The following is a 21,605-nucleotide window of genomic DNA, read 5'->3' as shown; positions in this document are numbered from 1 at the left end:
CATATACTAGACACTCTCATTTCAATGGAAAGTTAATATATCTGAGCAAAGGTCTTAGACAAAGGCTTTCACTGTTTTAAAACATAAAGGAGAAACGGTGCTATATGCATGTGTGAATTTTTTAAAAGTATTTAATTAGAATATAATCTATTTAAAATGGCCCTTGATTTGAGGGAATAGACTTTTTGATAGATTTAATGAGCAGACACATATTAATGAGAAAGGAGGACATTTGTGGATATGATATAATGCTTTGCCCTGATAAAATTACCTTTAGGTGCCCTAAAAGAAAATCGCAAAAGCCGTCCTACAGTGAATGGATGGTTTACCACCCTCCCTTGTGTCTAAAAATTAGAGATGATAACAGATTTCTCTAGGTTCCTTTTCCACCTTGATTCTATAAAAATAAATAATACATCCATCTTGCAACAACTTTTATAAAGCAAAATAACATTTTCTTAAAAAGGTTTTACTGTAACTTCATGGTTAGGGCTAAGATATTGCTAAAAAGTATTTCAAGTGTCTGTATGCTAGCAGAAGGTAGAAAGCTATAGATTAAAAGGATTTATAACCTCTATCAAATTCTCTCCAATATTTACTGCCTATAGATTTAGTCTCTTGTTATTCAATTATATGCCCCTGCTTCTTTATTTTTCGATAGCATTTTTAAAAAATTGGAGTAGAGTTGCTTTACAATGTTGTGCTAATTTCTGCTACAGAGCAAGGTTGATTAGTCACATGTATAAGTGCATCCCCTCTTCTGTGGCTTTCCCTCCATACCCCTGCTTCTGAGTAAGCCACACAGTGGGCTGGCCCTGTCAGCGATGAAAGCCAGGGACACTTGGGAACCAGTCTCTTACCTCCAGGAAGCCGTTCTCGACCTTCGGGGGCTCACTGCAAGACACAGGGTGGCAGCTGGGTATGGGGCCGCCCCACTGTCCTGTGGCTTCGCAAGCGCTCTTCTTCTCCCCTTTGATGTAGAAGCCCCTGTCGCAGCTATAAGCCACCACGGCTCCAAAACTGTAGTTTGACCCAATTGCATAGCCATTCGTGATGCTGGGCGGCTCCCCACAGCGCAGAGGGATGCACCGGATGGACATGGGGGAAGGCTTCCACTGCCCGCCTCGCAGACACTCAATCTTCGCTGAGGTGTTCAGGACAAAACCCTCCATGCATTTGAAGCTCACAACTGAGCCTGCTGCAAATTTTGCTTTGCTCACAGATTCCAAGATGCTGTAGGAAACAGCAGGGGGTTTTTCACAGAAATGAGCGATACAACGGGGCATGGCCTGCCCTTCTGGGGGAACCCACTTGCCCTGGGCATTGCAGAGGAGCTGGGAGTTGTCTGCCAGGCTGTAGCCGTCTGAGCAATAGTAGAACGCGATGTCTCCAAATAGCCGATGGCCAGTCTCCGGGGAGGCGTGTTCCACGCTGGGCGGCTCATCACAGGAGACAGCCAGACATTGCTGGTCACTTCTGCTCCACTGGCCACTGGCCAGGCACTCAACAGTATCAGGACCAGCAAGGGTGTAGCTGTTAGATTGGGGAGAAAGAAACAGTAACCAAGGATATTATTTGAGAAAAGCTGTTTGCATCTTCTTATTCTGTCTTTATTTTTGATCTTTCCAACAATGACTTTACCTTTATCCTTTTTTAAAATAATATTTACTGCTTGAATTTGAGCCTATTGAACAAATCAGCTTCATTTAAGATATACATTTTGGTAATAATACTAGGGCTTGTTCAGAAGGGAAATGGATTTTTGCTATTTAAGAAACTCTAAAAATGTTACACATTTTCTTACAAATAAAAATGAGGAATAAGTTATGATTCTGTTTGACTAAACTTAGTTGGAACTTCGTCTGTCTACAGAGGGTTTCAGTTGCTTGACTTGATCATTAGTCCTAAAAGCTCTGATGAACCATAGGTAGCCTCTATGTAACTCTTAGTTATTCTCTTACTTATAATCAATGAACTGTAAAGGAGAGATTATAATTTCAGTCTCCAATGTTTCCTAAGGCCTTAACCACACTGTTAGCATTAAAAGCTGTGTCTGAATATGGCTATTTGACCAGAACAAATACATTTTGCTTAATAACTGTCTTTTTTATGCACAAGGCTTTTCACCATGTATGATGATAGACTGATGACTTACAAAAATCTTAAATTATTCTCGAGTACTCTTTCAATGAAGTAGAACACAATATTAGGATATGCAGTATTACAACAATTACACAGTGACTTTCATTTTCACTTTCTTACTGAAGATAAAGAGGATGGGGACACTGAGAGGAATGCCTAACATCTCATCAGTCCGTCGTTCTGATACTAATGAAGGATAAGGGGACTGGAATAATTTGGTAGCAACTGAACTCTGCTTAGAAATATTAATTTCTTCATTTTACAGTGAAGGTTCAGAAGGCTACATAATCTGCTGAGAATCACACAGATGCAAGCAGCAGAGTTAGGATGTGATTTTGGTTTACTGAATTCTAACTTTTGCCTTCTCTCTCTCCTTCTCTCCTTAAAATGAGATCAGTTACATCACAGATGGTGGGTATCCTGTGGAAACTGTATGTCAGTGTTATTAGTACAAATTATCTGACCAACTCTTCAGCAGATTCTCAAATCATCAGTTAGTAAACATCTCCAATTTCAATTATGATAGAGAGGGTGGAATTCCTTTATCTTTGTTGGTAAGATTTATGAAATCTGTAGAAAACAGAGATCAGGTAAAAAATGATCGAGGAACATCAGAGATGTTTGTAACCTCCCTATCTATAAAAATCATATTATATTTTTATGCTGTGGGTAGAAATGGTCTCAAAGCAAACACTCATAGCTGTACTCAATAGCTAAGGAGTCTCCAGTTGGTGTCTGCTGGAGCTCAAGGTTGTGGATTAGCACAGTTCTTTGTATAAGAATCTGAACTTAATAAACTGTTAGGTGGCTTCCATCTTAAAGGGTCCGGGAAGATATACAAAGACAGTATATTAAAACTTTAATTTTATTATTAAAAATCCATTGTCCGAGGTCTGAGTGCCTAGCTTCAGCTATTACTGTGTAGAATGCGCTCCATTTGTAGATATTCTCGATGTTTTCTATTTTCATGGTACAATTTACATCCTTGGAACCATACATCATCATTTTCACAAGGTCCTTTAATGCTGCTACTATATTTCATTGGCTGAAGTTTACAGACATCACCTGAGACATCCCTGATTTACGAGGATCCTTTGTGCTATCTATAAACTGCTTCCTTTATGTCATGAGACTAGCTGCTTTGAGGCAGAAACCTCTGCCTCCAAAACCTTCCTTATTCCTGAAGGCCTCTCAGGGACACAAAAATGGTGCTTTGTAATCTGGCAGCATTTTGTTAGGTCTCTGACCTCTGATCTGCTGGAAAATCTCCACTAACTAGTCCCACTAACTACTCTTTCCTAATGGGAAAATCACAGCGAAAAAGCACTTCTGTAATGTAGTAGTAGGAGATTACCACTAAATACTTGTATTTTGAACAAAATGAATTTAAAGAATGCAATTTTGATACTATCCATACTCTCCTAGAATGGACACCATCCCTTTGTCTTGACTTTTCTTTATCACTCTCAGTCAACATTTAGTCCTTCATTGGACAATGAGGCGATGCTATGTGCTAGAATCTCTTCCCCTAGTGCACAAGGCAATACCAGTGCCTATACTTGTTTACACATCTGTGTCTCAGATGAAATAGCTTTTGAGAGGAGTCATGAAAAAAGCAGGAAAGGATGAAAAGTAACAGGAGCAAAGAAATGGGAGTGTGGTACAGCCGGGGCCTTCTGCAGACTTACAAACAGGAATGGCATATGAACAACTGGAAAAGGAAGCAGCGGTCTCTAGGATCTTGTGTGTTTTTGACAGGTTCTGATGGCTAATGAGTGAAAGTGTGGCAGGCACAAATGAACTGGAAACTGTATTTGACAGTTGCTCTGACAAGGCATCTCATAAGATTTTAGCTGACAAAATGTTGCTAGAACAGAAAGATACTTAAGTGGTTTATTAACTGGATGACCCAAAGAGTGCTGGTTAACAGAAGTAAGCTAGCTGGGCATTTCCTATCTTGTGAATGCCACAAAACTCTGTCCTTAGCCCAGTGGTTTGTAAACGACACATAACTGTAGGGTGAAGGATGAGGGTTTTAATAGTCCAGTTCAATGCTTCTAATCTTACAAGGGAATACTTAACAAAGATAAAATGGAGGTCCTGTATATAGATAACAAAGAACAACCACGCAGAGGGAAAGCCGGCCCAGTGGCAACCAGTGCCGAAGACTTTAGTTTCATCAAACGAATTGAGTGAGTCAATGGTGACATCCTTCAAAGGGTTACTGTATCTCTAGAAACTCATTTATTCAGAAAGAGAAGAGAGATGAAATAAACAGTTATGTTTTAAGTACCATGCACCAGTCCCTAAATTTAGTGTCGTTTTTGTTGCAGTTATCTTCTAATTTGCATGTGTCAGTGTACATTCAGCTCTGGGTATCACAGTTCAAAAATGGCTATAGGCCTATTGGAATAGGCTCAGAGCACAGTGACTCTGAGACTGAACAGACTTGGCATCACTTCCATCTATGAGAAACAGAGAGGCAGATTTGAGGTTGAGCTGGCTGAAATGTCTGTCTCCCGACACCTTCACTTCCAACGCTGCGAGCTGGACATCTTAACCAGAGTGTAGGATCTTTTTTTGTTTTTCAGTCATGGGAATGTATGAAGGGCTGTGATCCTTTCTGAAACCTATCAGTTAGCTCCAATGATCCACTTGTAGGAGAACCTTGGGACCAAGCCATCAAAACTTGAATAGCTGGCATTTCAGAGAAGCAGAGAAATTTATACTGAATCACTTCAAAAAGTGGAAATAAAGCCAGTGCTTTAGACTGGATAGAATATTCAATGAAGATGAGGATAGGAGCTTATTAAAAATAACTGCCTTCTAAGATACATTAGTTAGTCTTTTAAGATGCTAAAGAAGCATATGTTCTCTGAACGACAAAAAGAGGAATTAATTTGTAGTTACTGCCTAGAAAGAACTATAACCAGTCTTTGATCAAACTGCCACATCATTCCATTATGGTAGGAATCTAAATGAGTGCTCAGTTTTCTGGAGGATACAGTTAATCTGCTTATGTAAAAGAATCATTTAAAAATGATGGAGTTTTATACTAATGATAAGATATGGCCTATAAATGTTGGCTACCAAAACAGGAAAAACTGGAATTGGTAAAAATCTAAAACATTGAAATATTTAATTTTATTCTGTGTGACATTTTGTAGTCTCATTCAAAAAACAATGGGGACACCCTTGAAGTCTGTTATTTAAAACCAGGACATATATATTTTAAAACAAGGAAAAATCTCTGTAATTCCAAAGAAAACTGTCCCACTGATATTACAGTGAAGCCATGGAAGGAACATTTTAGGATGAACTGGTTGTAATGCATTATCATACTTTTAGAATGATTAAAAAAATCCTTTGAAAATGTGCAGAGTAATCTCCAGATGCAATTTTCAGTGGTTTGATTCATGGCATGAACACTTACTAATGGGCCTGGGCAGCTTTTTTTTGGGGGGGGGGCAGCTTTATGAGAAGACTTTATGAGTGGGTTTATGAGTGGGTTATTAGCTCTTCTCTTAAGAAGTCTTAAAAGAGCAGCATACTAGATAATTTAAAGAGCTGTAATTTAATAAGATCAACAGAAAGTATAAATCTGTATCAGCAAGTAATTCTGTTTTCAATTGAAAAAGATTATAAAAATGTTATTATAGGATATACAGTAATTGCATTTTAAAAGTCTTTATTTGAGAAGACTCAAAAGGGAAACATTCTATCAGGATGTAAGGACATCAATAATCCTTCCTTCCTATTGAATTTCTTACCGAGAGAATATATAAGGATGAAAAGGAAAATGGGAAATAAGCAATCATTCTATAAGTTGGGGCAGAAAGCTAAAAACCCCCAGGGTAATATTTTGATAAAAGATGGATTTGGAAGGCCAATTTCAGGGCAGGAGACAGAAATGAGACATTCCTTTTCTGCCATTCATCTTACTACTCTAGGCTCCTAAAGTCTCTGTTCTTCCATCCTTATCTTGAGAGGGTATATAGTCCCTTCTTAATCCAAGGAAAGGCCCATGCAAAGCACAATACCGGTATAAGGAGACAAAAGCACTGAGACCAAAGCAAGAAGTGTGTATGTGCTCCCAATAAGCAGGAGTGGGTAGCTCACACACTGCGCAGGGCAGTGGCCCATGTTAGGCAGCCCAGGGGAGGAAAGGAAGCTGAGAGGGTTAGAGAGGGAACAGGTTCTTATCAGGCCAACAGCACTTTAGGAAACAGGAGGAAAGGACAGCACAGAAAAGCCGTTACACAAAAGCTATGACATGAGCACAGTGATTCTATCCTGGCATAGAACAGACACAGGGCATGTTCTGTGCACTATCCCTTGTGAGGGAAGAGATGGAAAAGAAGTGAAGTGATAAGGCCGAGCACTGACTTCTTGTTCTGGCTAGAATATAGTCTGAAAACCGCCTCTATGTAACACTTGATGAAATACAACAAAAATTATTTTAAATGCATAGCTAGGCTGACAACAAATATGCCAGAATTGAAGAGGAAATTAAAAACAGAAAAGTCTGTGAATGAATGCTATGGTTGCCCTTGGGTTGGCCAGGAAAGGGAAGAAGTAAGGGCAGTAAATATAACCTTGGAGTTGAAGTAGAGGGTAAAAGTTGAGCCGCTGGTATGATTCTATGTCCTGGAAGGACATTCGGTGAAAGGATGTTCACTAGAAAATTTGCACCTTGAGGCCCAGTGATATGACAAGTGAGATCCCTGCACTTGCTGGGAATCTGGTTAGGAAAAAAAGTTCCAGCTAAGGTAGCAGAACCCAGGGCTGCATCTCATGTGGATTTGAGGATAGGATTTATACCAATCGGGCTTCCCTGACAGTTCAGTTGGTAAAGAATGGGCCTGCAAATCAGGAGACCCCAGTTTGATTCCTGGGTCGGGAAGATCCACTGGAGAAGGGTTAGGCTACCCACTCCAGTATTCTTGGGCTTCCCTTGTGGCTCAGCTGGTAAAGAATCCACCTGCAATGCAGGAGACCTGGGTTTGATCCCTGGGTTGGGAAGATCCCCTGGAGAAGGAAAAGGCTACCCACTCCAGTATTCTGGCCTAGAGAATTCCATGGACTATATAGTTCCTGGGATCACAGAGTCGGACATGACTGAGCAACTTTATACCAATCATTTCATATGGAAAGCCTTCAAACTGATAAATAAATGTAAAACTGGGTTTTGGTTGGTGATATTCTTGGGGTACACAGTAGAAAAAATAGTCTATACAGTCAGACCACTAAAGAACTGTCATAGCCCCAATACTGTAAGGATACAATATAAAATTATAAAACACATGCATATTTTTCATCATGAATGGGTCAGTAGACAGAACAGCAAGATGAGGGCACCAATAAATTGAGATAAAAGAAAAAGTGGTCTAGAATCTTAAAAATAATATGAAATAAATTTGTTCAAATAATTAAAGACAAAAGCCTCAGAATTCTATTTAAAAAGAAGAGACTACATGAAAGGACACTTGAAAAATAAACAAAGAGTAATTTTAAAAATAAAGATATAGGAAATAAAATTTTTTTTAAATGGACACCATTCAAAAGCAGATTATAGACAGCAGAAAGAAAAACTAGTGAAATGGAAGATATAAATTAGGAAATTACCCAAATGCAACCCAAGTGTTTAAAAATATGGAAAATGTGACAGATAAATGAATATGTAAAACAGAAGTAAAAGCTCTAGTATATATCTAATTAAACTAATATATATCTAGAGATAGAGAAAAGTGAAAGTGAAGAAGAGTGAAGTAAAAAAGAGTTTATTCTAAAACTGGTGAAAGACACAAATCCTCAGATGTAAGAAGTACAGTGAGCCCTGAACAAGATGAATGACAATCAATGCAGCTTCAGTCATAACACAGAGAACCACCAAAACAACAGAGACAAAAAAAAAAATCAAAGGGAAAACACATTGTGTATAAAGGAGCAATTCAACCATTCTCTCAACCTCAGCACTACCGACATTTTGGATCAGACAAATCTTTTTTGTGGGAGTCTGTCTTATGCATTGTAGTATGTTTTAGCAGCATCCACAGAGTATATCCGCTCACTGCTAATAGCATCTTTCCCTCAGTTGGGACATCAAAAACATCTCCAGACCTTGTCTAATGCTCCTAAAGGGCAATACTGCCCCTGATTAAGGACGAATAAATTAGACTGATGGAACCTGCAACAGAAACACTAGAAGTCATGGGACAATGGCATAACATCTTCAAAAATGTTTATGGAAGAAAACTATTAACGTAGACTTGTATACACAGCTGGGGGCTTCCCAGGTGGCGCAAGAAGTAAGGAACATGCCTGCCAATGCAGGAGATGTAAGAGATGCAGGTTCGATCCCTGGGTAGGGACAATCCCCTGGAGAAGGAAATGGCAACCCATTCCAGTGTTCTTGCCTGGAGAATCCCAAGGATAGAGGAGCCTGGTGAGCTACAGTCCATAGATCACAAAGGGTTGGACATGACTAAAGCAATTTAGCATGCACGCATGTATACCCAGCTAAATTATAATTCAAGAGCAAGGGTAAAATACTATTATTTTCAGACAAAGATTGTCTGAAGTATATGCCAAAAGAAGAATATAACGGACGTACTTCAGGAAGTAGAAGCATTAAACCCAAAAGGAAGCAGGGGGATGGAAAAAGCAATTTCCATGACCCAATAATTCCAACTCTTAGTATGAGAGGTATACTTCCTTCTAGGGACCAGGAGACATGTACAAAGATGTTTACATCAGCACTGTTGTGTCAGGAAATAAAGTGGAAATCAATTAACCCTCTACCAGTAGGGAAATGGGTAATTTAGAGATTGCTCATTCTTACAAGGAAATTAAAATTAATCCTGCAATTAAAATGAATTCTGTTGATTTACATGTATCAATAGTTATATATTAGGCTCAGCTTCTAAGTCGTGTCTCTTTTCAACCCCATGGACTATGCAGCATGCCAGGCTTGCCTGTCCTTCAATATCTCTCAGAGTTTGCCCAAATTCATGTCCATTGAGTAGGTGATACTATCTAACCATCTCATTCTCTACTGCCCCCTTCTCTAATAGCGTCAATCTTTCCCAGCATCAGGGATTTTTCCAATGTATCAATAAATATAAAAAACATGATGCTAAATGAAAATCAAGCTTCAAAATGATACTCTGAATATGAAGCAAAATATACAAAAATTAAAACACATAAATTAACAGAATATTTACGAGGACCTTCATATATAATTGGAGAAGGAAATGGCAACCCACTCCAGTACTCTTTTCTGGAAAATTCCATGGACTGAGGAGCCTGGTGGGCTACAGTCCATGGGGTCGCAAAGAGTCGGACACAACTGAGCGACTTTTCACTTTCACTTTAATATATAATACAGAAAAATATATATTTACTTTGGAAAGAGTAGGTGGTGAGAATGGCTTACAGTTATCTCTGTAATATTGTATTTCTTTTTATAAAAAGAAATCTACAATAACTATGGCCAAATTTTAACATGCTCTTTTATCTCAGCAGTAGACACACAGGTAATTTTAATAGAGATTATTTGGGCTCTGTGCTCTTTTGTATATTTAAATGTTTCATTAGACATTTGCCCAGAAAAAAAGGAATAAGACAGAAGGTCTCCAGTCTGGCCATCCTCATAACACTCTAAAGATGAGTAAATGTATGTCAAGTGGCAAAACTGTTCTTCCTCTCATCAAATTTTACTTTCAAAAACGTGAAGCTATCTCTTAATAGCTATTAATATTTTTTTCTTTTAGAAAAAAAACATGGGTGGTAGTGATTTGTGACTGCGTGTACTTTCTACTAATTTGGTTAAGATAGGTTCCCTTATATTAAAATATCATCTCTTTACGTAATGATGATGATAGGTGCATGCGTGTTCAGCTGTGTCCAACTCTTGCAACCCCATGGACTGTATCTCACCAGGCTCCTGTGGCCACAGGATTTTCCAGGCAAGAATCTGGAGTGGGTTGCATTTCCTTCTCTGGGGTATCTTCCCGATTCAGGGTGTAAACCGGCATCTCCTGCACTGCAGGGAGATTCTTTACCACTGAGACACTAGGGATGCCCAGCAACGATACAGAAAATACTGATAAAGCCATAGCATGTCTTGCATACATAAAGCACTCTAATAAAAACGGCCTCCTGCCCTTTAACAGCTATTTCATTTAGGTGGACAGACTTGGTTTCCATCTTTCCAATGAGAAGAAAGCTCCCACAGAGTGTCTACTTGCTCAGAGCTGAAGGAGTCTGTATGACAGTATGGCCCCCAAACCTTCTGTTTTAACTATAAAATGGGAATAATATTTCTCCGGCCAAAACCCCCTCCTTGTGGAAGAGAACACCTGGGATAATTCACAGCAAACTCCTCTGAAGAATGCAAAACCCTCTACAAAGGCTGGGATTTACCACCATTTTCAATGTTATCTTTAGTTCGTTTTTTAATAAATCCTTTTTTTTCCCCATAATGTATAGACTTAACATTAGGCAAATACAGAACTCTTCTTATGATACAAATGAATGATTTATACAGAAAAAAAAGAAAATATGGGAATTTTTATAAGAGATGAACTTTAAAACTATATGTGAAGACAAAGTTCTGGCAGGAGATATAGTAAATATAATAAATAAATAAATATAGTAAATAAATAAATAAATATAGTAAAATATTACCAGTGTTTATCTTTGGGCAATTTAAAAAATACATTTTTATTTTCTAGTTTTACATAGTGGTAATAGATTACTTTTGTAATCAGAAAAAAACCCAGAAGTAGTCAGTATCTAGTTATTATTTGAAACATTTATATTTGAAAAGATTTCACAAACATTTAAATAACTAATCTTATATAGTACTATGCAGTTCATTAGGAAGCAGTTTTTAAATGAGTCAATCCACAGGGGAGAGATGAGGCCATCAAAAGTTAACTTCTACAAATTAACACAACATTGTAAATCAACTATACTTTAATAAAATAAGTTTTGAAAAGCTAATTCCTACACTGACATTTTAACATTCAAGATTTCTTTTTTTTCACTTGTTAAGTGTTAAGACCACTTAACAAGCGTTAAGTGATGTTAAGATCTGGGATTTCTGTCAACTATTTGAGTATTTGACGCTCAAGAGCTTTTTGCAAGAAAATGTTGTCGCCACCTTCTGGCGGCCCGTATTAGTGGGATGGTCTTTTTACCTAAGTGACAAGAACTTCAACATTCATGTTCTAGAAACTGTCCTCTCTTCTGACATCATAATAATGGCAGAGTTTGTTGAGATATCGTCTTCTGGCTAGTCCATGCCTTATATAGTTTTAATCCTCACAATGGCCATAAGGAGTACGACCCTTTAATGAACTTGTAGAAAAAGCACAAAGAGGTTATACCATTTTCTCCAGGCTACACAGTAAGCAAATGACCGAACTGAGACACACACCAGAAAACGGCAACGCCTCTGCTGTTCTTTGTTACAATTGGGTGAAAAGCAACTGTAAATCTGGAGTGTGAACGCTATCAACTGTCACTGCTAAACCATTTACTGAGGAAGCACGTGAAAAAATGAGCAATTAAACGCCAGATGATCTGGGACTGAATCATCCTTCAATGCTTTACTGCTTGCCTGAGACCTTGGGCACATCACTGTCCCAGAGGGAACCTTTTCTTTCTGTGTCCTACATGGCTTCTGTGGGGGTAAAATGAGACAAGGAGTAGGAAAGCACTTTGTAAACTGCTTCCTATTTGCTTACATCTCTAAACAAAATGAGACCAGCAAAAATGTAAAAATCTGAACTCTATTATCTTTTGTTTTTCATGCAGACGTGGCATCTTAGTGCTGTGACCTAAAGTGTTACCTTTGGTTTTGCAGGGGACAAGGCACCAATGCTTATTTAAATGTGCTTTTTGCATCTGTAACTAAAATATCTAATGCTTTCCACTGTACTGCCCAATGTCCATTATTCAAGGCCCAACTGGATAAATTACTTTAATTCCAGGAAAACACTATTTTTACAGGAGAATATGCTCCCTTTGGTACAAGAAAAGAATACCAAGCTCTCTCTGGCTTTGGCTGCCAGGAAATTTAATTTAGTGTTCAATGGAGTCCATCTGCAGTTGGGACCACCCTCTCCCAATAAGCCTTCCCTTCCCCGGGTTTACTCACCCTTCTCTGCAAGCGTAAGTGACAGTGTTCCCGAAGGTGAAGTTACTCCCGGTGGTGACAGCATCTTTGATGGCCGGCGGCTCGCCGCAGGAGACCAGACGGCAGGTAGGTGGCGCTCTGTCCCAGCTGCCAGAGGCCGAGCATTCAATGACTGAAGGGCCCTGCAAACTACAGGAAAGAAAGGTGCCGCTTCTTTCACTGGCTATTGACTTACTGCTCTAGAGGTGAACTAGGAAGGACTTAGCAGAGAACAGGGGCCACTTGGGAATTTTAACGCGTGAGCTTTCTTTCTATTTTATTGTTTTATATAAAAACAAAGGAAATCTGAGTTTGGCTGTAGATTCATTTAAAACTATGAGTAGGCTAAAACAACATAGCAACAACTGGGGTATAAAATACAATGGTTTAATGTGCTCTTTGGTGATCTTGTCAGGTGCTCCAAACCTTGTGATTAGCAGATCACTTGGATGAGAAGCAGTATTAGGCTGGTTAAGGTCCAGTGATAAGGGAGACAGACACCCAGGAAGTCAGAGTAATTCAAATCAAAGGGCACCATCCTTGCTATGAGCCTGGGCATCTGAACAGTGTTGTTCATCACTCTGACCTCTGGGCTGCCTTTGAATTTAAAAACCTAGGAGTTCTATGGCATGGTTTACCCAGCCTCACTTGCTAACCAGATTTTGATTGTACAACTCACTCCATTTTCCGTTCAGTTGATCTGTTAGCCAAGTTTTTGATCACAGCCTGACTCTTTCACTTCTTTTTGAACACACACACACACACACACACACACACACAACATTAATCAATTAATACCTCTTAACAGTATTAAAGATCCAGGCCCTTATCTTGACATGATTTTTTAACAAAATTCTATGCAATGTTTTGTTTACCAAAAAAAAAAATCATCAAAGCATTTTATTAGGTGTTATGTTATGCTTCATAAACATTTTTTGCTTTCATGTTTAGTGTCTAAATGTTTATAGTATTGAATTGGAGCTCTCAAAGTTAGATGAAATATTTCCCTGAGCATTTACTATAGGCTGAGCTTTAAGAAGCAAACATGTTTAAGAATATCTTTTACACTTAGAAACTTGTATTTAGAGCCAGCCAATCACATGGAAGTGAAACCCACTGAGTAAATAATGAATAACAGGGTATATAGGAAGCTGGGCTGCTGTCTAGGACTGTACCTGTATCCATTCTCACATGAATACGATGCAGTAGAAAGATAGGTAAGCCCACTCAAAATATAGGTCCCATGATTTATGTCTTCGGGGCTAGAACACTTGACCAGTTCACACACAGGAGGAGAATGACTCCAAGAACCACTAGCAAGACACGATGATTCTTTCTCACCCTCCAGAGTATATCCTTTGTTACACCTAAAGCAGATAAAAGAAAATGACAGAATGGAATTCACTTTGCATAATTTCATCTGTACCAAAACCTCCAAAAAGACTAAAACTTTATACATATTGCTAGACTATTTCCTACTGAAATAATGCTTTGATAAATTTTTTTTCAACATTGAATACTATGCATCTTGCCCACAGGGACCCTGCTGGGTAATAAAGAGAAGGATGGATTTAAGCATTTGACTTGCCTCCAGTTTGTGTCATGAGTTAGCATCTGCCAACAGAAAATTCACTCTTGAAAATTTAATTGAAGTACAGTTGATTTACAATGTCATGCCAATTTCTACTGCACAGCACAGTGATTCAGTTATATGCATGTACACATTCAGTTCTACATATTCGTATATATATGTGGCTCAGATGGTAAAGAGTCTGCCTGCAGTGTGGGAGACCCGCGTTCAATCCCTGGGTCGGGAAGATCCCCTGGAGAAGGAAATGGCACCCCACTCCAGTATCCTTGCCCAGAAAATCCCACGGACAGAGGAGCCTGGCAGGCTACAGTCTATGGGGTCACAAAGAGACACAACTGAAGCGACTTCACTTTCACTTTTCACTTTCATACATTCTTTTCCATTATAGTTTATCATAGTATATTGAATATAGTTCCCTATGCTATACGGGAAGAACTTGTTTATCCATTCCATATATATATATAGTTTATCCATTGGATAATGGATATAGTTTATCCATTCTATATATAGTAGTTTGCATCTGGCTAATCCCAAATTCTCAATCCTTCCTTCTTCTCCTCCCCTCCCCCTTGGATAACTACACACCTGTTCTCCATGTCTGTGAGTCTGTTCCTGGTAAACAGAAAATTCCTGGTTTGATAATGGTCCTATCTAAAATAAATCCTTAAGATGCTATGAAAGAAGGCCCTACAAGCTAATGAATATTTTTGGTCATAAACTGGAGCTTTGGATCCAAGCCCAAATATAGAATTCAATTAATTCCATATTAATCTGAAAACATCCTCTGGGATTACTTTGTCTTTTTTTTTTTTACGAGTATTTTTTGACTGCCAGCATGTTATCAATAACATCTACAATGCAGTGTTAATCTTAGACACTCACCTATATATTACTTTATTGCCATAGGTAAATACAGATCCATCAATGTCACCATTTTCTGGGATAGCTGGTGCAGCACAGGAAACAGCTGAAAGAAGGAAAACCAACAGGCATTGCTTTTCATAGCCAGTATGCGTAAAAATCTCTTTAAGGGCAGCTCCAAGACTCTGGTCATGTTTAAATATGAGCCTAGGGACTTCCCTGGTGGTCTGGTGGTTCAGATTCTGCCTTCCAATGCAGGGGGTGTGGGTTTGATCCCTGGTCAGGGAGCTATGATGTACATGCCTTGTGGCCAAAAAACCAGAACATGAACAATAGAAAGAAAGCTGGAAAAAATTCAGTAAAGACTTTAAAAACGGTCCACATCAAAAAAATCTTTAAAAAATACATTCAGTCCAATATTGGGCTTTAAATATAAAAAATATTGGGACCACACTTGGTATTTCTCCACCCTGACTTTCTAGCACTGCTGTACACCATACGCAGGGGGGAGCTTACTCAACATACCTTCACAATATGGTATCAGATGACTCCATTCTCCAGACTCCAAACATGTGAGCCTGGCCGCCCCCACCAGCTGGTACCCTTCTTCACATGAAAATGTGACCTCGGCACCCACGGTATAAGTCTCCCCAGAAGAGTGGCCATTTTCTGGATTTCCGGGAGTCTTACATTTTATAGGTTCTTGAAAGAGAGAAAACAGTTTTTGTGGGTCAACAGGGTCTTTCACATAACCACATGAGGTCTCATAGCAAAAGAATTCCACTGAAGTTAAGGTACCAATTAAATCTTGAAGGGGGGAGGAAAAACTTCTGAAGGGAAAGGCATGAATTCCAAGGACAGACCAGATCATTTAATAGGCATTTGAAAAACAGTATTTTGAAACAGCAATGAATAAGAAAAAGAAACAAAATGTCTCTGTCCCCAAAGGAAGCTGTTTAGGGAGGAACTGGTGGTGGTGCCAGGGCATGGCTCAGAAGGGCTTCAGCCCCTGCTCCTCCCAACCTCATCTGTTGTTGGTCAGCCGCTCAGTCATGTCCAGCTCTTTGCAATCCCATGGACTGCAGCACGCCAGGCTTCCCTGTCCTTCACCATCCCCTGGAACTTGCTCAAACTCATGTCCTTTGAGTCAGTGATGCCATCCAACCATCTTGTCCTCTGTCGTCCCCTTCTCCTCCTGCCTTCAACCTTTCCCAGCATCAGGGTCTTTTCCAGTGAAAAGACCACTTTTTAAGTGCAACTGACTTTCTCTCAAGATGATACAGAGGCAGCCGCAAAGCACACTGGGGGGAAGTTCCCCACCTCCCCTTTCAAACAGCCCCCAGATCATAAGGCTGCTGTGTGCAAATCCAGGGTCAGTCACCCCTTCTAGGAAGGGGGATTATAGAAAGGGAGATTTAGGGCTAGAGTCGAACAATGGGACCAAATGAACACTGAAATTCTCAAAAAAGGGAGATACACTGATTCAATCTTTCTGAAGATCTCTTGGACTTTACATGGAACACTCGCAAAAAGTAAATGCAATTATAAGACTGATTTTGAGAATTCCTCATTAAGTTCTAATTTTTCAAGTAGCTGCTTTCTCACAATTAGTATAGAAAGACACTGATGGGGTGAGTATTATCGACCTTACCACAAAATACAGGTAAAGCAAGTGGTAAGGCAAGATGTCTATTTTTTCCCAATGATTCTGTGTGGCTGAGGCAGAGGAAAGATTCTGAAAGAGAAGAGGTGATGAAGTAACCTCTTTGCTCTGCCTGAAGGCAGCAGGGGCCACCGCTTATACTTCTAGATTCACTCTATTATTCTTCTATTATGGAGACATTTCTTCAACAGTCAGGTGATAAAGTTGGCTCTCAGTTTTGTTTTTCAGAAATTGGGATCTATGGCCACACCACCCTGACCGTGCCAGATCTCGTCTGATAATCTCAGAAGCTGAGCAGGATCAGGCCTGGTTAGTACTTGGATGCGAGAATTTGTGAAGTTAGGAAAAGCACAGTGCTAGTTTAAAGCACCTCCAACTGTTGCTTTGTCTATCTTTAAACACTTTTTACTGAAGTATAAGTTGATTTTATAATGTTGTGTTAGCTTCAGATGTACAGCAAAATGATTCACTTATACATATATTGATTCTTTTTCAGATTCTTTTCCATTACACATAATTATACGATATTGAATATAGCTCCCTGTGTTATACAATAGGTCCTTTGATTATCTATTTTACATATAGCATTTATACTGTGTATATGCTAATCCCAAATTCCTAATTTATCCCTCCCTCCACATTCCCCTTTGATAACCATAAGTGTGTTTTGTATGTCTGTGAGTCTGCTGCTGTTTTCTAAATAAGGTAATGTGTGTCATTTTTTTTTAGATTTCACATGTAAGGGATATCATGTATTTGTCTTTCTCTAAGTATCTTTTTAAAGATGACTTTTCTTCTCCATATCCCCTTTGAAGTTGAAAATACTGTCTTATTTTTATATGACATACATTTAAACTATATACTTGAATTAAAAAGTTGAAAGAGACTTCTCAATTACACATAGCCTAGTTACCTGCACAGTTTTTACCATCTCCTGTGTAGGGTGGGATACATGAGCAGACATAGGATCCATTTGTATTCAGGCAGGAGGCGTGCTCACTACAGTCTGATCCAACTGCACATTCATCAACATCTAAAATAGAGATCGTTTACAGGCCATAAGGCTGATGGATTTGTCTTATGGAGCAAACATTTGTTTTTACTTTTAAATCATTATGTATCACTTAATGCATCACATTATATATATTTTTTATGAAGTTTAGATGTAATAGTCATAATCATATTGCAGATCTACAAAAAAGCTATTTCCACAGTTTATAGGTGGATAAGTAAGAGAAAGAAAGAAAGAAAAAGATATTCTTATATTGGGCCTGGTAAAAATTTAAAACATGTTTGGCATGTCCATGGACAGCTGCTTTGTCACTATGGCTTGCCCAGAGCTGACTAGGACAAGATGAAATTAACAAAGGCACGCCGCAAGAGCCTCAGGAATTTGGGATAATTATCTCCCACAGAGTCAGAATAAAGGCACGCAGTAATTGCCAAGATTCATCTCACCAAGACACGATGGTGAAATGCCATTCCAGCTCCCATTATCCGTACAGAACATCCTCGAATCGCCCAACAAATAGTAGCCGCTGTTGCACTGGTAGGTCACTGTGCTGCCAGCATGGAAGTCCTCTGCTGAATAGAAGCCGTTCTCCAAAGGGGGTGGCACCCCACAACTAATGCCTGGAATGTGACAATTACCTTAGGAGCAAAATACTCAATGGACATCTTATTTATATTAAACCTGTAGTTGAGTTAAACATGAACTCTTCAATGCACACAAACATTACACTGAGAATACTATAGGTGTGGTGGCAGGCTACAGCCACTCTTGTGCCCAGAGCATCAAGCACAGTGTCTGGCTCACAATGGGCATGCAATTCACTCATTTAAAAGATAATTATGGAGGGACTTTCCTGGTCATCCAATAGCTAAGACTTCACGGTCCCAAAAAAGGGGGCCTGGGTTCCATCCCTAGTCAGGGAACTAGATCCCACATGCCGCAAGTAAAGATCTAAAGTGTCACAACTAAGACTCAACACAGCCAAATAAATAAATACTAAAAAAAATAATTATGGCGACCCTGCTACCTGCTAGACATTGTCTGGGTGCTTAGGTTGAACCAAGCAGACAAAATCCCTGCCTTACAAAGTGTACTGTCTAGTCAGAGATGAGATACATGAAACAGATAAATAAGCACCAGGTGGAAAGAGATGTTTTGAAGGAACTTCCCCAATCACCCCGTCTACAATAGCAGTCCTGCTTCCACCCAACCCTCTCACTTTATATCTCCCTATCCTGCTTTTCCCCTGGTGACTCAGTCGCTGTAGAACCTGCTTCCAATGCAGGAGACGCAGGTTTGATCCCTGGGTGGGGAAGATCCCCTGGAGAAGGAAATGGAAACCCACTCCAGTATTCTTGCCTGGGAAACCCCATGGACAGAGGAGCCTGGAGGGCTACAGCCCACAGGTCCCAAGAGTTAGACATAACCACCTCCACCACCCTGCTTTAGTTTTCTTCAAAGCCTATACTTCTGGCCTTTGCAGTTCTTACTTACTATAAATAAATAATGTTACTTCTTACTTCTTGCCTTTCCTACCACAATGTAAACTCCACAAGGAGACAGACTTCCCCCAACTGCTGTATCTCCAGAACTTAGTTCAGTGTCTAGCACATACTGCTGCTGCTGCTAAGTCGCTTCAGTCGTGTCCAACTCTGTGCGACCCCATAGACAGCAGCCCACCAGGCTCCCCCGTCCCTGGGATCCTCCAGGCAAGAGCACTGGAGTGGGTCCCCATTTCCTTCTGCAATGCATGAAAGTGAAAAGTGAAAGTGAAGTCTCTCAGTCGTGTGCGACTCTTCGCGGCCCCATGGACCGTAGCCTACCAGGCTCCTCCGTCCATGGGATCTTCCAGGCAAGAGTATTGGAGTGGGGTGCCATTGCCTTCTCCACTAGCACATACTAGGTACTTTCAAAATTGTTGAATAAATGAATGAATGGGTGCATCCAACTTAAAGAGATATAGTCCTGTTTTCCCACCCAGCAACGACCCATCTCCCTCTGGGCTCCAGGCTTCACACCTGTCTTTCCCTCCATTCATTTCCTTGGGCCACTTGGGTGCCTTCACAGGTGTGGGCTCTCTGCATCCTCATCTCCCACCTCCCTCATGGTGCCCAGCACACTTCATTACACAAAGAAAGTAATGAGTATCTGCTATATTGGCTGTTAAGAAGCACTCCGCTTTTATCTAGCATTCCTCAAAAAGTGTTCTTAGGGTTCCACTAATTTTCAAGAGCTACTGAAATGCTTTCAACAAAGGCTGCTCACGTTCACAGCGAGGCAGTGGTTGTGTCCACTGTCCTTGATTCAGGCAATACTGCACAGAGTTCCCGACCATCTGGAAGCCTGGATCACAGTACAGACTGATTTTGGAGCCTGGCTTTACATCTCTTGATGCAGTTCGCAGATGAGGTACCGATCCTTCTAAAGATGGGCAATCTGAGGGCAAAGAACACTGGTTCAGAGCTTATCAGAAACACACAGGCAACATCATTAGGTTAAGGGTTTCAAATCATATATTGTACCAGCATTTGAGAGCCACTCTATTGATACTAAAACAAGATAACGTGTAACCAGATCTCTGGCATGCAAAATTTCTAGAAAAAAACTACTGGAGTCAACAAACAACTTTTCCTCTTTCAGCAGAAGTCTGCTGAATATTTTTAAGGAAAATGGTATTTTTGAATTACAAATAGTATTTCAGAATTAATAAAATGTCCTTATGAGTTAACAAAAGCCATGAATTCTAGGATATCTTCAGAAACTTCTTTAAATATTATATATTGAATTTTAGAAGGGAGCTGGGACCAGAGGGCAGAGTTTAACAACTCAGTATATATATTATTATTATATTATTATATATATATAATATCTATTATATATTATTATATCTATTTCTTTCCCCTCTGTGCTACCTGCACATGGATGATGGCTAGGAATTACAGAGCCAAGAGAGTACCCCATCTCAAACTGGGGGACAGGACTTCGATGGGCATTTAAAAAAATTAACCGTATCCCTCTGCTCATCCTATTTTCCTTATTTTACCTTTGTTCAATTTCCTGCACAATTATTTTGAGCAGTGTTTTGTGCAGTATTGTGTATTTAAGTATTAAAAAATAACAGACCCTTTAGATAAAGTAGGCTAAACATGAATTATTAGGTAAACTGACAAGCACACACTATTTGACCAGTAGAGAATCAAATGTCTCCTTTTGCTAGAAAATCCCCAAGTAATCAAGAGACAGCAGAGTCTAAAGAAGAAGGAAGCTAACCCGAACAGAATATGCTCTTCGGATTGATCTTCACTCTCCCCACAATTCCCGACAGGAAATCAGGCCAGGCTAGCACGTTTCCTTTACTGAGTTCCTCTGGGCATGAGGTGGCCAGCGATTTCACCTGAAAATTTACAAATGCATCTTTTAGACAAACCTCACTTGCTTCTGGAAGAGAGTTATTATATCGTAATCTGGTCCTGCTGAGAACATTCACATACTTGTGAGGGGCAGGGGGTGGGAAGCAGAGTTTTGGATGTAGGGTGTGATTTCAGGGGCAAAGGAAAGTTCTCTTCCTTTTCTCTCTCTCCCCTCCTCCCCCACCATTCCCTTTACCAAATATTTCATAGTCACTGGAAATTCTGAAATTCTACATATAGAATTTCTCGTCTAAAATTCTGCAGTTTGTCAAGGTGTTGTAGGGGCGCTTCCTCTCTGGCCTCCTATGTCTGATCTGGAGGCGAGAAAGCTGAGGTTCAGGCAAGTTCCTCCACAATAATAGTAAGAGTAAGCATCTATCAAGCACTTTTGCTATTGTTTAGTCACTAAGTTGTATCCAACTCTTTGCAACCCCATGGACTGCAGCCTGCCAGGCTCCTCCGTCCATGGGATTTCCCAGGCAAGAATACTGGAGTGGGTTGCCATTTCCTTCTCTTGGGGATCTTTCTGACTCAGGGATCGAACCCACGTTTCCTGCATTGGCAGATGGGTTCTTTACCACTGAGCTACTGGGGAAGCCTGTCAAACCCTTACTATGTAACAAACGATACCTCAATCTTGTATGTAGGACTTTGTTCCATTCTGCCAAAACTCCACTATGCAGTTCTATTTGTTTATCTTTAATAGATTTGAAAACTGAAGCATAAAGAGATGGGGTAACATG

General features: G+C 39.8%; 1 protein-coding gene across 1 annotated transcript in view; it reads right to left on the bottom strand.

Annotated features, from left to right (window-relative positions):
* SVEP1 (sushi, von Willebrand factor type A, EGF and pentraxin domain containing 1) overlaps nt 1-21,605 on the bottom strand; it is a 193,990-nt gene that overhangs the window by 37,255 nt on the left and 135,130 nt on the right. Inside the window, exons 29-37 of the mRNA XM_070459306.1 lie at nt 20,723-20,846; nt 19,718-19,888; nt 17,899-18,072; nt 17,354-17,473; nt 15,303-15,479; nt 14,799-14,883; nt 13,501-13,692; nt 12,308-12,475; nt 861-1,533 (exon numbers count right to left, since the gene is read on the bottom strand). Coding sequence (XP_070315407.1) covers nt 861-1,533; nt 12,308-12,475; nt 13,501-13,692; nt 14,799-14,883; nt 15,303-15,479; nt 17,354-17,473; nt 17,899-18,072; nt 19,718-19,888; nt 20,723-20,846 — 1,884 coding nt within the window. The remainder of the gene's footprint in view (nt 1-860; nt 1,534-12,307; nt 12,476-13,500; nt 13,693-14,798; nt 14,884-15,302; nt 15,480-17,353; nt 17,474-17,898; nt 18,073-19,717; nt 19,889-20,722; nt 20,847-21,605) is intronic.

This window comes from Odocoileus virginianus, chromosome 31, assembly GCF_023699985.2.
Source record: "Odocoileus virginianus isolate 20LAN1187 ecotype Illinois chromosome 31, Ovbor_1.2, whole genome shotgun sequence".
NCBI lineage: Eukaryota > Metazoa > Chordata > Mammalia > Artiodactyla > Cervidae > Odocoileus > Odocoileus virginianus.
Note: the sequence above shows the minus strand (reverse complement) of the source record. Positions and strands in the feature narration are given on the sequence as shown.